Here is a 17,869-nt window from a genome sequence, read left to right on the forward strand (position 1 = left end):
GAAAAACTATGCCATGAATCATGAATCTGCCTTCAGTGCACCTCCTCATCCACTACAAATCTTTCAGCGAAAATTTTTGCACTATTTCTGCAATGTTAGCCCTCCAGAAGTTGGGCATCTTTTGCTTCCCTCTTCATTTACGCAAGCTCTTACATACAGACCACGCAACAATTAAATTCAGCCAACACTTATAGAGACTAGATTTACACATATCTAAATATTATTCAAACTAGTGCAGCTTTATTCAAATTGAAAAGAAAAGGTTCAGAAATAGAAATTACAATTGACAAAATCATCTATGATATTCAATAATAGTGTAGTACACAATACATCCTGCACTGTCAAAGAAACTTTAAATAGCATTTCCCTCCCATTCTCAACTTTGTACAAGAAGATAAATTACAACATATGCATCTTCAATGAAGCAATTGAAGAATGAGTTTAAACAATTTACTACATACACAAATAAGTTAACGAGTAATCACATCTCGGTCAGAACTTGAATACAGCACCAGTGGAAGTTTAACCTATACCAAATAACTTAACTAACAAAACTCTGCTTCCATATCAACCTAGCCTGGAATCTCGATCTGTCTCAGGTGAATGAAACAAGGCCACACTGATATCACTAAGATTTCTTCCCTTGGTTCGAGACCAATGACCCTTTCCTGGTCCAGGGGCATTTGGCGTTGGATGGCTATCGAAATACTCATCATCCACAATACGAAAAGACTTCAAAGAAGCAGTCTTTGACGATGGCGTGTGATATGCAAAGTGCCAATTCTTAGCTATCAATGTCTGCATATAATTAATTTACACTGATTCAGAAATGACAAACAATAGGAAACCAACATATATCAATGCCAATACATTTAACAAAAAACTTACAGCGTCTCGAATAGACCTTGAAACATATTGAAGTTTTTCAAGATCGTCGTGTTCAACTCCACACAATATCCTGACCAAGATATCTTGTGGTAGCGCTTCCAATAACGATTTATCGAAATTTAGCTTCACACTACATTGCCTTTTCAATGGAGTTCTAAAAGGAGAACTACAAGGGGAAGGCTCAACTCGTTTCCTTCCAAAAGCTCCAGTGCATCGTACAACACCAAAGTCTTTATCCATCTCATCAAAATCAAATTCATTCCAACTACCATACTTTGACAAACTCCCAAACTTCATTTGCAACGCCATTTTATAAATATCTGCAAATCACAATTATATAAAAAAGTTAATAACAATTATAAAACCCTAATTTCAAAATGAAATGACCAAAATAACCCCAAATGAATGAAATTGCACCAAACCTAATTGCCCTAAGCTTGTAAACACCTAAAATGTAAACATGCCAAAAAGGGGAAAAGGGAGAGACAGAAATGAATACCTGATAAACAACCAAAGAGAATGTCTCCAAGAAACCCTAAAAATAATCTAGTCTGAAGGTTTTAAGGAAACTTTTTAGAGTGGCAGTCAAAGATCTTTAGAATCTATCTAGAATAATATTGTACATTTGTGCCCTCTCGAACCTTTATATAAAACCCTCAAACATTACCGTGTACACAAGTACGCGGTTTAGCTCACCTTTCAATACTGTCCCTACACGTGTTTTAATCTAGAGGTTTCTAGTCTCATGTTTTGAGCATATCTTGCCAAATGTGCACACGTGTCGGTTAGGATATTTTTCTTATTTTAAATTTCTTCGGTTAAAATAAGGAGCTAAGAAAAGTAGCCGTTATAATTCACACGTGGTGGGTTGGGGAGAGCAGGGAGAGGATTTAGATTTGGATGCGAAAGTTCGTGTGTGCTGATGCTGGGTTTGGTCGGTTGCTCGGTTTATAGGGTGTGCTTGACTGCTTGTAATGTCGGTTCTGTATTGTTTCTGGCCATGTGGCAATTTAAGGAATCCAATGAAAATCAGATCAATGGTGTTTGTCTATTTTGGAGAGTTATGGATTTTTGGGCCATGATCTGATTTTAAGTTGTGCACTTGTGCGCAATGCATAGTTCTGATTCCGAACGAAACTCCGGAATTCCGTTCGGAATTTCAGTTTTTTAAAAAATTGGAATTCCAAATATAGTGTTGAAATCATTGAAATTCCGAAAGAATTTGAAATTCTAAATATAATAGAGTCGAAATTTATTGAATTTCAGTTTTTAGATTTATTGGAATTCCAAAAATTCAGAAATCCCGAACTATAGCGCAATGTGGGTTTCTTTAGACGCCAGTGTGGCATGTTAAGGAGTCCAATGAAATCAGATGAATGGTATTTGGTATTTGCCTATTTCGACTGTAGTTTTCAAAACCGGTTTTTTTAACCGAATCGGGTTAGACCGGTCCCGGTTCATACTAGTGGTTCAATTAAAACCCATCTGATTTTTTTTATTAATTAAAGTCTTAAATAATTTTATATATTTAAGTTAATTAATGAAATTATTTAATGTTTAGGTTGAACTGATGCTTCAAACAATTTCTATCAGCAACCCGTGTTACCTTCTTGTTTGACGCACTACAGCTTATCATGTTGCTTTTCTAAGTCTAGGCAAATTTCGAACTATTATGTTTGATGTCATGATGTTTTTTCTATAAAAATGTGTAATTCTAGTTCTTTCGACCAATTTTCACTTGACGAAATTCGTTGTGAAAGTGAATGGATAATGGCAAGAGACCAACAATGACCATGTTTGTTTTAGTATCACACATATTTTGAACCTCGAATTGCTTAGTGACCTTAATTTAAATTTCAACAGGTGTGATCGTATTGTAGGGCCTAATATTGAGTAATACTACACTGACACAGAAACTTGACACAGTCAACCAACACACTGAGGTGGACGCGGACTTGTCAAGTCCATCTAAGCAAAAGTCAACCCTAAACCAAACCCTATTTTATTTGTTTTATTTTTTGATTTATTAAACCCTTCGTCTCTCATCTCTTCTTTTTCAAAAAAAAAAAAAAAAACGCACCAAATAACACCTTAACTTATTGATCGTAATATACCTGTTTTAATTATTTGTAATTGTTTACTTCTTTCTTTTAGGAATGGAGCAAGAAATTTATGAATTTGACAATATAAGTGTAGAAATGCATGATGATGAGGGTATCAATGATAAAGAATTGGAAGATACAATTGATGTTGATGTGGGTATGGAGAATGAATTTGCTCAAGAAGAAAAAGTGGGAGATCCAGAAATAGGAATGGTGTTTGATACTGCCGAAGGATTGTTTGAATATTACACTAAATACGGTAGTGAGAATGGGTTTCCAATAAAGAAAAGGTCTTCGTCGAAGGGAGATGATGGGGTGGTTCGATGGGTGCTTTTTACATGTTCTCGATCAGGCAAGACAGAGAGCACTTCAAGAAATGCTTTCAAATTGCATCCAGTTACAAAAACCCAATGTAATGCGAAGCTTAGAGCTGCTTTAGATTCTGATGGAAAGTGGCGGGTGACATCCGTAGTACTTGATCATAATCATGGTTTGAGTCTAGGAAAGTCACGATATTTCATAAGAAATCGTAAATTGAATCGACGTGTCAAAAGGAAACTTGAGATAAATGATCAAGCCTGTATTCGGCCAAACAAAAGTTATTCTTCTTTGGCGGTAGAAGCGGGTGGACTTGATAAACTGCCGTATTTGGATAAAGATTGTCGTAATTATGTTGAGAAATCCGGGCGGTTAAGGCTTGGCAATGGGATCTTTGCGGTATTGCTCGTAATTACTTCGCAAAAATGCAAGCGATAATTCTAACTTCTATTTCCTCATGGATTTAGATGACAAAGGTAGAATAAGAAATTTATTTTGGGCGACGCAAAGGAGCGAGCAAAGATATATGAGGAGTTTGGTGATGTGATCACGCTCGACACAACTTACTTAACTAATAAGTATGACATGCCGTTTGCTCCTTTTGTGGGTGTGAATCATCACGGTCAGTCAATCTTGTTGGGTTGTGCTTTACTATCGCGTGAAGACACCAAGACTTTTTCTTGGGTTTTTCAGACTTGGCTTGGTTGTATGGGTGGTCGTGCTCCTAATGCAATAATTACAGACCAGGACAAAGCCATGCAAAATGCTATAGAAATTGTGTTTCCAAATGCACGCCATAGGTGGTGTATATGGCACATCATGAAAAAGTTACCTAAAAAATTACGGGTTCATAAGAAGTACGAGTCAATTAAGTTTGCGATGCAACAAGCTGTTTATAATTCCTTAACAACCACCGAATTCGAAGGGAGATGGAACAAGTTTATTGAGAAGTATGATCTTAAGGAAAATAGATGGTTAGATGGTTTGTATAAGGAGAGTCATCGTTGGGTTCCTGCATTTGTAAAAGATATTTTTTGGGTGGGAATGTCAAGTACTCAAAGAAGTGAGAGCATGAATGCATTTTTTGACGGGTATGTCAATTCGAAGACTACATTGAAACAATTTGTCGAGCAATATGAGAATGCATTACGGAGCAAGGCTGAAAAGAAAACCAAGAAGATTTTAATTCCTTCAACTCCCGGTCCCATGTATTACTCACTATAAAATTGAGAAACAATTTCGGGATGCTTATACAACCGCAAAATTCAAGGAGTTTCGGGAAGGAGTTAACGGGAAGCTCTCTACTTGATGTGTCTTCGGTTAAAAAGGAATGTGGCATTGAGGTGTATGAAATTTCAAGATGTTATGGTTGGAGAGGTAAATTTGCAACTTACTTTTACAGTTTGCTTCAACCCAGATGACAGTGACATCAAGTGCAATTGTCGCTTGTTTGAGTTTAGAGGAATCTTATGTAAACACATTATTGTCGTATTGATTCAAAAAAAGATTCAAAATATACCTGAAAAGTACATTCTTCATCGATGGAGGAAAGATGTAAAGAGGTGTCATACAAAGGTTAAAATCAGTTACTTTGATTGGATGCAAAACCCTGAGAATGAACGTTTTGATAGGATGTGTAATGCCTTCTATGAAATAGCGGACTTGGCAACCGATAATGAAGATAAAACAAATATTGTTATGAAGTGGATTAAGGGCTTGAATAATGAACTAAAGAAAGGTGAAGGAGCATGTGCGAAGTAGTCACCTACTACATGTGGAAGTGAGCAACCCATCGCATGTGAAACTAGTGGTAATGTTCATACTACAACTAAGGATAATGGCCTTATTCAGTAGTCCTCAATCGGTTAAATTGGTGCGTCGCCCACCTTTCAAGCGGAAGACAAGCAAGCCGGAACAAGCTGTTAAAAAGTTGCAAGAAAAGAAGAAGAAAGAGGGGAAAGCGAGAACAAGTCGTTAAAATGAACCAAGGAAAGAAGAAAGGGATAAGCACAATTGAAAATACAATGAATGATTTAGATTTGGAGAAGGTTTGCAAACAACCGTATTGAAATGTTTTTTTTTTAATATTTGATTTTACTTTTTTTTTTTTAGTTATTTGCTCATTTGTATGAATTTTACTTTAAATGTAGGACCCAATTGGTGGATCGGTTATGGAGTCAGCGAGACACAAGAAAGCATTGCATTAAAGGTTTATATTTATTATAGTTTATTGCTGTTTATTATTATTATTTTTGAAGTTGTTTCATGAATTGGATTTATATTCTTGGTAATGTGGGGATACAATTGGTGGAGCATAACTTATGGAGTTTGGTGGAAGCATTTAGTAGGCATAAATGAAGAATGAGAGTTAGTCGAGCAAACCGTTTCTTTTACTCTTAGTTGTTTGTATATTACGGAATGGCAAAGATAAAAATACCATTTTTTATGTCCCTACTTATGGTTTCTTTCTCTTGCAGGTTTTTGACTCAAATTTTGCGTTATTGGGTGATCATTTGATTCATATGTTTGAGAGCTATTTTTATGGGTTGAAGGCGCACATGTGACATGGTGCTTTTGTTGGGTTTGTGATAGGACTTTTAGGGGAGTTTTGTATCACAAAGTCAAGTGTCTTTATGATCACATTCTTTTTGTAGCATGTCGAATATTGTATTGGCTAGAGTGGGTCTTAATCTTTTCTTGTATGTTGGTTAAACATTGGAAACAAAGTGTAACAAGTACTCCATGTGAGGATATTGATATAAATGAATGTTTCATTGATTTTTTTAGTTGTATCATTAATTTGTTTTAGCATGATTTTTATGTCTGAGATCTTTTCTCTGCCTTCTAAGATCCTTTCAGGTCTGACTTTCTTTAGTGAAGCCTTTCCCAATTTAGTAGGATCCTTAAGAAGTGTTTTGGAATCTGTCTTATCTTTAGAAACACTTCCAGTTTTTTGGACTCTGGTGCGTATTTAAAAACCATTACCACCATCGTGTAATATTATGTTTTTGCTTTGGATGGTCTCTGGTGCGTATTTAAAAACCATTACCATTGTGTAATATTATGCTGCTGGATGGTAGAAACCTTAAACTGATTTCCCACCACAGGTAGTGAGTGTGAATAGGATGAACAGGAGAACCACATAAATAGAAGACTTACTGACTATTGTACATTACAGGTGATATGGTTATACGCAATTGAGTAAGTGGAATTGGCTTTTGAAGTCGAGTTTGCCCATGGAGACCTACTCAAACTGAGAGAAAGTTTCTCTGCTGGAAAACTTTTTGACTGCAACGCAGTGACTTGACCATGCAACAAGTTGCAGGCTGCAGGTTCAATTCAAGGAGAGGAAGGGGTGGCGTCCCCTGCAACTTTACAGGGGCAAGTAGAACAATAAGAACAAGAGCCCCCATGGTGTGAATCAAGTTCAGTGTAGACTCGACATTTATCATTAAGAATGAAGAAGCCGGCGGATTCTTACTGCAGGTGAAGAGTGCATCCCACAACTAAGAGCAAATGCAACAAGGGGTTCTACGTTCTTGATGGAGTACTATCTTAGTTCATTAGGTACCTTAAACTTGTGAAGAGCAATTACCAATGACTTATAAACATTGTGAAGAATTAAGCGACCAGTAAAAGATAAAATCACGAGATTATGTCCGCATAGTTAGGTGGTTCGTACTAGTGGGTTCCATGATACAAGTTTATTTGAAGGAAACACAACAAAGGACGACAATACAATAAATGAGGGAGTGCATGTTATTCATATAACATCAAGAATAGTGTTGTGAACCTTTTGTTCAACTGAACCTTTTATTCAAGTCATATCACCGATGAACCTTGAAGAGACTAATTAACCTTAAAAATGAAACACTAATAACTCGAAGTAGCGCACGGGTACAAAGTCGAGTAAACGTAATAAATTTGGCTCTTGAAACTTTAGTAACATCCACTTAATTACACTCGAATTGGAGACTTAAAAAGTATCTCTACACGCTCCGTGCCCATCCATTATAGCTTGGTACAAGTTTGAATCGGGCGGCAAAAAGGTGAGCTGAAATAGGAGTGAGTGTTGCCTTCTCACCATAACATTTATAGGCAACAGAACATAACTAGATTTTCAATGTACCTCATATATGTTTCTCATTGTTCAATCAAAAGTTGAATTTATAAGAATATCATTTGGATTTTGGTGGATTCGAACCACCATCTCTTGAGATATCATGGAGATGCACTCGGACTCTCAAAGCTTTTACCATTTAAGCTAAAAATCCACTCCAAAGATACAAAAAGAACATCTACACAAACCCAAGGATCATTTACCAAAAAATGCATAGATATGCCACGACCTTCAATGAAGGATAAAAAACCCCATAAATATGTCATAGTCTTGATTCAATAGACAAACTAGAAATAGTTTTCCAATGAACCAAATTATGAATCTCGAATTTGACAATAGTTTCAACTGGCCAAAATTTTTAGACAATTAATTTGTCAAACAGTTTATGTGCCTTTATGTTCCGCCATTTGTCTCCCTCTTTTCAACTATTTACCAATCCATGAAAAAAAAAACACACATCATCAACACTATGTTTGGGGAAACTTACTAACACGACATACCACTAACATCAAGTTTCAATAAAATCAAAAAATTACATCATATTAAACATTCAAATTAACAAAGAAAGTGGTCGTTCATATACCTTGAGCAAGACGAAAACACAACATGCCCATAATCAGAAAATTAATTAGTACGAAATAGCAATAGCGGGTGTTTAGGATGAGTTTAGCTAGTATTTGCAAAGAGAAAGAATAAGGGACTCTTGAGTCTTGAGAGAGAGAGATACAAATCTTATTTAGATTGAGTTAGAGAGAGAGCGTGGGGGTTTGAGAAGTTTGGTGCCTGTTTTTTGAGTTTAAGAAAGAAAAAGATGAGAGATCTGAGATTACGAGGGTTTAATAATTCAAAAAAATAAAATAAAATAAAAAAGAAAAACAATTGGTCTGTTTGACTTTTGCATAAGTGGATATGACACATCACCAGCCACCTCAGTGTGTTGGTTGACTGTGTCTAAATCCTGTGTCAGCGTAGAATTACTCGCCTAATATTATATGTATGCGATTATGTGGATGAATCTAACTATTACTTGTTGACTTGTTTTGTTAGTCTGTTAATCATCGACCTTCAATTAAGCCCATAACTTTTGTTCATAGATAAAAACCAAAACAATCTTGATCAGAATTGAATTATATTGAGTAGCCATACAGTACGAAAGTATGAAACATTTTAACCAAAACTCAAATGTGGACTCTTGGTACGTGGTGGTCCTAAAGTTTGGTAAAAAAAGTGGAGGCCCAAAGCAGTTGTTTGGGTGGCTTTGCCTCGTAAAAGTTTTGTGTTATAGTCTAATTTATACCCATCAGGGCCACTAATCCGTGGAGTGATAGTTGAACGGGCCTGGGTCGAAGGAAAACCAAGAAAAGAAGAGAAAACGCTAGAGAGAGATGGAAAAAAAGATCCATGGTTGAAAGGAAAACGCGAGTTGATGGGTATAAAGCGAAAGATGAGAAAGGAGAAGAAAATGGGGAAAAAGAAAGGAGGGAGAAGATGAGTGTGATGTCCAAGAACACCTTTACTTGATTGTTCTAAGATCATACATATTTAGTACTGGTTTGAATGAATGAATAAGATGAACTAAGTTGAAACAAATGTTTTTATTGATTAGTAATAGAAAACTTTACAATTGCTCTCATTATCTCTTTCTCTATCCCGTTTTTATGATTTTTTTGTTAGAATGATTGAATGACCTCTTCTTTCTTCTTCATCCAGTTTTTATATAGTCCTCAATTAGCTTTGACCCAATCAACTTATGACATGTGTCCCTTGTCTTCCTCCTTTTCTTCCTGCTCAATACCTGCAAATGTTTGAAATCACCATGAAATATACCGAGATATGTCAATATCTCGAGTTTTAAAATATCAGATAAAAATATTTAAGGGAGTTTTAAAATATCAGATAAAAATATTTAAGGGCACGATATTTGCCCACTACATCGCCCCCTCTCGAAAATTTAAAATTTCGCATCGAATTTCAAGTTTTCGAGAAGCGGTTTCATTTGGGCCTAAAAAACAACCCGATCCATATCTTTGAATATAAAATTTGAAAATAAACCTTTTCGGTTTCCCTCATCTTTCCAAATGTCTTCTGTACGCTTCTGAAAAAAAAACAACCCAGGAACGCGAAGCTTCTTCCTTCGTCCTGAGCTTTCCAGTTTTCGAAAAACCGAGCTTTACATTCGCATACTGTAAGGTATGTCATCTGCTCTGTTTGTCGTCCCCTCTTTGTTTATAGTCATTCCAATGGCGAGTGAAGACACCATTTTTTATGTTAGCATCAGCAGTGATGATACACATTCTGACGATAGACTTCATAGCCATAATTTGGCCTCGACTTCTACTAAACCCTATCAACCTCAAACTTCTTGGGAGTTATCTTATGTTGTAGAAGGAATTACCTGCCATCCATTTGAGACCACTACCTCTGAATCTGAGCGCGATACTGTTGAAGATAAAAGTCAATGGAAACATGGACTTAGCCCTTTTTTCATCAAACGATCCAATCTAGCTTTCGTTCAGGCTGCCTATCAAACTCCCTCCTCCCTTTATCTCCAACACTATGCTGGGACTCGGAGCTTTACCAAATGTCAAAGTGGTACCAGACAAGGTATCATTGTTACGATTGGACAAATTGTTGCTAGATTGAGATTTCCACTGACCAATCTCGATCGTGAAGTATTAAACCATCTGAACATTTCCCCTGGTTAGGGTATGGATAACATCTGGAGATTAATGTTTGTCTGTAATTAATACAATAGCCACCTCTCCCCAGAAAAATATGAAGCCGACATAATCAGACTATCCGACATCCTTATGCATTATAGATTATGTGAAAAACACCTCGAATATTTTTATCCCAAAAAACAAACCCAGAAAGACATTAAAGGTATCCTCCGTCAAAATCATAAGAGCGACAAGGAATGGACCAAGTATCCTATCATAGTTATGGGTGACTGGGAAAGTGCCGATACTCAAGCAAATCCTCCTCTGAAATATCAAGTCTTCAACTTTTCAGGTATACCCTTATTTTGATTTATTTTCGATATTTATATATCGAAATCCCAATCTGACCCTAACCTCTCTGTATCTTTTCAGTTCTTCTTCCTCATTTTGATAAAGCTCGTGGGAACTCAAAAAGAGTACTCAAACTTTTAGAAGGGACCGATGAAGAAATCAATGTCCGAACTGGGGCTGATAAAGAAGGGAACCCTATCGTCACTGTTCCTCTTCCTAACATAAAAAATTATCGTGAACCGTTGTATGTTCTCAAGAGTCGGGCTCTTCAAAAAATGGGTCAGTCGCCAACTCCCACTCAATCTCCTTCAGAAAATCCTTTAGATGATCCTTATTTTCTTCTAGCCTCCTTCGCTTTGCATGAACTGCCTCCTCACCTTCTGCAATGTTATATTGATTATTTACATAATGATCTTAAAATGACTCCAAACCTTTTTCCCCAGATTAAAAAAGAAGTTCCTGATTTTATGACTATCCAATTTTGCAAGGTATAATTGACCAGCATATTTTGTTGTATACAGATATGGCACCTCGAATGCCGATGAACCCCAATGTTGGTCACCAATTATCTGATAAAGGAAAAAAGAAAGCTGCTGAACCCATATCGACACAAGCCTCTCATGATAAGCATACTGCCCCTTCCTCCGATACTCATGGTGCTTCTGCTAAGGATATGCAGCCTACTTCTCCTTAACAAAACCACCCTATTCCTCTACCAGATACCCATATTCATTCTAAGAAAAGAAAAACTACCTGGGGCGAAAGTGGGCTTGCTGCTGGTCAAACCATTGAATCCGTTCCTTCTGTCGATACAAGTCATCTCTTCAAACCGGTCTTTCGTTTGAATGATGGAAGTGATGTCCCTTTAACTGCCTCGCTTTTTGATGAGGATGCTAGTGAGGAATTGGGTGTTACTTTGTCTACTAACTGTATTCTCCCAAAAGACAAAATAGCCATATGTAATGTGGATACCGCAGAACGCCTCACCTGCTAGTGTGATTATATGGAAAAGGTACTTGTGTGTTCTCTTCTCTCATTTCATAATGATTTCTGTTATTTCCAAAGGCTTATCTATTTCCATTATCTCCATAGGCTAAAATGACTGTCATGGCCCAGTTTGATCTTCACCATAAACAAAACTGCGAGATTGGTCATCTTAAAAAGACAATGTAATCCCAACAGCGAGAAGTTGGTAGAGTAACCTGAGACAATAATAACTTAAAGAAGGAAGTCAGTCAACTTCATAGCGATCTAAAACTGCAGACTGAAAATGCTGAGAAGATTTTATCCCAGAAAGTTGCTAAACATGTAGAAATTGTGAAGAAAATTACTGAAGACTTTAGAAAAAGCGAAGTATGAAGAGGCTTCTGATGTAAAATACAACAAAATTATGTCAGCGGTAAATCTTCTAGGTGATCGGCTGGAGGCTTTTAAACCCTTTGTTCCATGTGCTCTCCTTGAGGAACATGGACTTGTTTCGAATGATGAGGAAGAAACTATAGTACCTTATAATCCTGATGCACCTGTTATCACAGCCTCTTGCCTTTCTACTGATAGTGCTTAAAACCTTGATACTGAGCTTGCGGCAGTGGATGATTTGCTCAACACTCCTCCAGTTTAAAATTTAAACTTTTTGCTCCTAATTCTGTAATATTCATACAAGTTGCTTCCCTCCTTGGCAATATACTTCGGCTTTTTATATCTCTGAATGCCCATGGATTTTGATTCTATACCACTTGTGCCACATACCACCCATATCTATTTACTGAAAACATATATTTTAACGTTGCGATACCCTCCACCAAAAAGAAAGTATCAGTGATACTTAGGCTTATATCACAAAAAAATGAAATTTTTGATACCCTCAACCAAAAAGAGAGTATCAGTGATACTTAGACTTATATCATCAGAAAATAAAATTTTCGATACCCTCAACCAAAATGAGAGTATCACTGATACTTAGACTTGTATCATCAGAAAATAAAATTTTCGATACCCTCAACCAAAAAGAGAGTATCAGTGATACTTAGACTTGTATCATCAGAAAATAAAATTTTCGATACCCTTAACCAAAAAGATAGTATCAGTGATACTTAGACCTGTATTGTCAGAAAATGAAATTTTCGATACCCTCAACCAAAAAGAGAGTATCAGTGATACTTAGACTTGTATTAGCAGAAAATAAATTTTTTGATACCCTCAACCAAAACAAGAGTATCAATGATACTTATAATATCCTTGGAATATGTACCAGTTGCTATGAAATTTAACGTCTTGTATTATCCTTAATAAATGAAATCAGAAAACTGATTCAAAAACCAACATGCATTGAAATAATAACCTATTTAATTTTACTGATTTATCACTAAATGAGTTACTACTTCTGAAACGTCCCTTGCATAAATAACCAAAAAATTACTTTTTCAATTGACTTTATTAAAAACTCCTTGTTTTCTTGCTAATCACCCTTAAATTTTCTCGTTTTCATGCTAAACACCATTTATTTTCCTTGTTTTTACCATTTCTTACTTGTATAAAAACGAATCTTCCACAGTATGAGTCTAACTTACTTTTTACAAACTTTTTTACTGAAAAATGACAAACTTAACCAGAAAACATGTCTCCTTTTTCCTACTTTCTTACCATTCTTACCATTTTAATGGTCCTTCCAGAATGGCCCCACTGGTCAGATTGCCCAACCACTGAATACTTAACTGATGAAGAAGAAGATGAAGCAGAAGAAGAAGAAGAAGAAGAAGAAAGAAGAAGAAGAAAAGTGAATAACAACAAGAAGAAGACGATGAGTGGCTCAGAGATCCTTATTATTATGAAAAAAACAATGATGGATCTTCCACTGATGGCGATGATGAGAATGAAGATGAAGATGACGATGAGGATGAAGACGAAGATGAAGACTGACATCTTCTTTTTATTATTTACTTGTCAATGCTATGTTTAACCGTTTTGAAAATGAACGTTAATAATAAACTTTTTATGACTTTATTATCTGTGCTTCGAATTTTTCATTTTGCAGTGAGTTATACTCAGGACATGCACCTTCAATCATGAAAACATTTCGATACCCATAATCATAGCAACTATTGCTAATAAATAAATAAAAAAACTAAACCACGCACCTTTATCATTTAATAATCTATGATGCCTCATCCTTTGAAGATATAATTGATATCTGAACTTTTTGTTCCTTTTCTTTGTATTGGATTTTGATATCAAAACTTTGGCGATATGTCTGATACCAACATTTTTGCTGATATCAGGACTTTATGTGCATGGTATCTGCCATTGTTTTTGATACCATGACTTTTGACAATATGCCTAATGCCAACATTTCTGTTGATATCAGGACTTTATGTGCCTAATATCAACACGTCTGTCGATAACAAGACTCTATGTGCCTGATATCAACACATCTGTCGATAACAGGACTTTATGTGCCTGGTATCTGCCACTGTTTCTGATACCAGGATTTTTGACAATATGCCTAATACCAACATTTCTATCGATTTCAGGATTTTATGTGCCTGGTATCGGCCATTGTTTTTGATACCAGAACTTTTGACAATATGCCTAATACCAACATTTCTGTCGATATCAGGACTTTATGTGCCTGGTATCTTCCATTTTTTATGATACCAGGGCTTTTGGCAATGTGCCTGAGACCAACATTGCTGTCAATATCAGGACTTTATGTGCATGGCATCGGCCATTGTTTCTGATACCATGACTTTTGGCGATATGCCTGATATCAACATTTCTGTCGATATAAGGACTTTAATGAATAATATTATAACATCATGACATTATGAATCTGAAACTTTTTATTGAATTGAATATTCTTGCTACATAGCTCATTACTTAATAAAATTGAAAACAATACATTATTGATAAAATACCTTCATATTATTGACATTATGAGGTTTTGGTAATAACTCCCCATCAGCATTCTTCAAATAATATGCCTCATTTATTCCAACCTTATGTATAATATAAGGACCTTCCCAATTTGCTGATAACTTTCCAGCTCCCTTCTCTTTTGTCGCTTGAGTGACTTCTTTCAATACCAGGTCGCGTTCCTAGAAACTTTTTCCTCTAACCTTTTTATTGAATACTTTTCTGAGTTGTCTGTGGTAACAATCAAACTTTATTCTTGCTTGCTCTCTATTTTCTTCCAAGTTTAGGATCTCTGCATGCATCCCTTGGTCATTCAACCCTTGTTCGACAAGCATTATTTTGGATGTCGATACCACCATCTCAGCTGGAGTAACTGCTTCCATACCATAAGCCAGAGTAAATGGCGATTCTCCTGTAGCTACTCTTGGAGTTGTTCTGTATGCCCAGAGCACACTGTTTAGCTCATCGACCTATAATCCTTTCTTGTCCTCTAGCTTCTTTTTGATATTATCCATAATAGTCTTATTTGTCGCTTCAGCTTGCCCATTTCCCTGAGCATAATAAGGTGCCGATGTGAAATGCTTAATCTTATATGATTCTAGGAAATCTCTCACCTTGCCTCCAATGAACTGAGGACCATTATCTGATATGATTGCATATGGTGGACCGTATTGACATAATACTCTTTCAAACAGAAACCAATAATATCTTGTTCTTTGATATGTTACAAAGCTATAACCTTTACCCATTTAGTAAAGTAATCAATAACAGCAAGCATGAACCTTTTCTTGCCTCCCCCAAGTATTAGAGGCCCAACAATGTCCATCCCCTATAAAGCAAACGGCCATGGGTTCGATACACAGTGCAATTCCTCTACTGGAACATGAATTGCATGTCCATGCTTCTGACACTGGATACACTTCTTTACATATCGAAGACAATCCCTTCACATCTATGGCTAGAAGTATCCTTGCCTCACTATCTTGTTAGCCAATGATCTCCCTGCTGAATGATTTCCACACTCCTCTTCATGCATCTCCGCAATTATTTGACTAGCCTCAGCCATTGATATACATTTCAAATGCGGTCCCCCAGGATTTTTTCGATATAAGTCATCCTCAATCAGCAGATATCTTTTAGCTTTGGATTTTACTCTTCGAGCCTCATTTTTATCCTTTGGTAACTCACCCTTAGACAAGAATAAAATATAGCTGATTAACCATGATGCCCCCAATGTATCTACTTCCATAACCTCTGGATGCTTTGTATCGATACTTGGGGTCTGCTGAACACTAACGTGCAACATACGTCCCTCTGTATTTTCTAGCATAGCAGCGACATATGCCAAAGCATCTGCATGTCGATTTTCTCCTCGATCGAGGTGCTGAATTCTGATTCACTAATTGAGAATCACTGAATATAGACAACTCTTTGACATTTAGCAATTTAACCATTTCCAATCCTGTAATCAATGCCTCATATTCTGCTTCGTTATTGGATGCGTGAAACCCCAGAGTAACTGCGGATTCCAATCTCTGATTTTCTAGTGTTATCAGAACAGCGCCGATACCATATCCCTTTTGTCCTGATGATCCATCGACAAAAAGTCTCCAACCATTTGTACCAGCCCATATGGATCATATGCGTCCATCCCATCATCAGGTTCTTGCAAATTTAGGCCACTATCTTCTTCAATCTTCCAATTTTCATCTTCAGCAGGAAAATCTGCTAAGAAATCCGCCAATACTTGGCTCTTCTCTGAAACCCTAGTCCTATATTCAATTCCAAACTCATCAATAAGTACTGACCACTTCGCCATTCTTCCTGACTTGGCTGTTTTGGCTAAAGTTTGCTTTAACGGAAGATTCATCATAACAATGATGGAGTGAGATTGGAAATAAGGTTTCAACCTTTGAGTAGAATAAAGGAGAGCTAATGCATATTTTTTTAGCACCGAATATCGAGTTTCAGCCTCAAGCATGGTCTTGGATTGAAAGTAAAAAAGTCGCTTAGCCTCATTTTCCACCTTTACTAATACCGAACTAATAGCAAAATCCGATACTGCTAAATATAAAAATAAAGTGTCACCTCCCTCTGGCTTTATCAAAGTTGGCACTTCTTGAAGACACTTCTTTAAATCTGAGAAAGCCCCTTCACATTCTTCCTCCCATATAAACTTTGTATTCTTCTTCAGCAACTTGAATAAGGGTTTGCATCGGTCGGAAGTTCTTGATATGAACCTATTCAAAGTTGCAATTCTCCCTGTCAGCTTTTGTATTTGCTTCCTAGTACTCGGAGAAGGCATCTTCTGAATAGCTCGAATTTGGTCTGGATTCACATCTATACCTCTCTTTGTGACTATATACCCCAGAAATTTCCCTGAACTAACCCCAAAAGCACATTTCTCGGGGTTGAGCTTCATATTGAACTATCTGAATATTCGAAACACCGTATCGATGTCTTTAACATGATCTTATGCTTTTTTCAATTTTATCACCATATCATCGATATAGACTTTCACAATATGTTTGATCAAATGTCTAAACATTTTCTCAACCAACCTCTGATACGTTGCTCCAGCATTCTTGAGACCAAACGACATTTTAATAAAACAGTAAAGACTTTCTTCCACAATGAACACTGTTTTCAACTGGTCCAATACTACCATTATAACTTGAAAATATCTTGAATGCCCATTGCAAAAACTCAGCAATTTGAATCCAACTGTTTAATAAACCAATTCATCAATTCTTGGCATTGGATAATAATCTTTGGGACACTCTTTGTTAACATCTGTGAAATCCACACAGATTCTAACCTTGCCATTTTTCTTTGGGATAACAACAATATTTGCTATCCATTTTGAGTTATCGATTTCCTTGATGATGCCATAGTCCAGCATCTTCTGTATTTCATTTTGTACCGCATCTGCGTATATCGGCCTGACCCTCTTATGCTTCTGATGCACTGGAACTGCTCCTTCCCACATATTCACCTTATGAGAACATCTCAGAGGATCAATACCTAGAAGATCTATCATCGACCAAGTGAATACATCTTTATTTATTCTTAAGAACTCCACTAAATCTTGTTTAATACATGCACTCATCTCTGTTCCGAAAAAAGTGAAGCAACTTTCATTGTTCTGACCAATATTGACTCTTTGTACTTCCTCCATTGTTTTTCTTGGAACTATTTCCACCGTTGTCTTTATCTCTGATTTAAATCTAAAATCCTCCTGATGTTTCTTGGTATCGGACTTTAGAGAGAAATCTTCTGTTAATTGCTATTTGTTGTCTTCCGAGATGCCCCTAGTATCTATTTTTTTTTATCTTTCATCATACCTTTCACAGTAACAAAATTGCATTTTTTAGATTCTAACTGATCACCTCTTATCTCATGTGGCCCATAAGCAGTCAGAAATCGGATAACCTGATAAAAAGTACTCGGAACGGCTCTCATAGCATGTATCCACTTTCTTCCCAAAATAGCATTATGATCTGAATGATGCTTGATGA

The 17,869-nt window shown here is 36.4% G+C and overlaps 1 protein-coding gene and 1 pseudogene across 1 annotated transcript; one reads left to right on the plus strand and one right to left on the minus strand.

Moving 5' to 3' along the window:
- Positions 1 to 283: 283 nt before the first annotated feature.
- LOC147481983 (F-box protein SKIP27-like) lies at positions 284 to 1,809 on the minus strand. Its single transcript, XM_086578203.1, has 3 exons — positions 1,388 to 1,809; positions 889 to 1,208; positions 284 to 798 (listed from the first exon to the last, which is right to left on the minus strand). The coding sequence occupies exons 2-3, from the start codon at positions 1,195 to 1,197 to the stop codon at positions 568 to 570; spliced, it is 540 nt and encodes a 179-aa protein (XP_086434329.1). The 5' UTR covers positions 1,198 to 1,208; positions 1,388 to 1,809; the 3' UTR covers positions 284 to 567.
- A 1,235-nt stretch (positions 1,810 to 3,044) lies between these two features.
- Positions 3,045 to 5,069, plus strand: LOC147481984 (protein FAR-RED IMPAIRED RESPONSE 1-like; annotated as a pseudogene).
- The last annotated feature ends 12,800 nt before the right edge of the window (positions 5,070 to 17,869 follow it).

The sequence above is a fragment of the Coptis chinensis genome, chromosome 8, assembly GCF_015680905.1.
Source record: "Coptis chinensis isolate HL-2020 chromosome 8, ASM1568090v1, whole genome shotgun sequence".
NCBI lineage: Eukaryota > Viridiplantae > Streptophyta > Magnoliopsida > Ranunculales > Ranunculaceae > Coptis > Coptis chinensis.

Excerpts from the sequence above, each read along its gene's own strand:
- LOC147481983 (XM_086578203.1), bottom strand. The coding sequence starts at position 1,197 with ATGGCGTTGCAAATGAAGTTTGGGAGTTTGTCAAAGTATGGTAGTTGG. Across the intron at positions 799-888 it reads CAAGGTCTATTCGAGACGCT|ACATTGATAGCTAAGAATTG; the intron begins GTAAGTTTTTTG and ends AATTATATGCAG.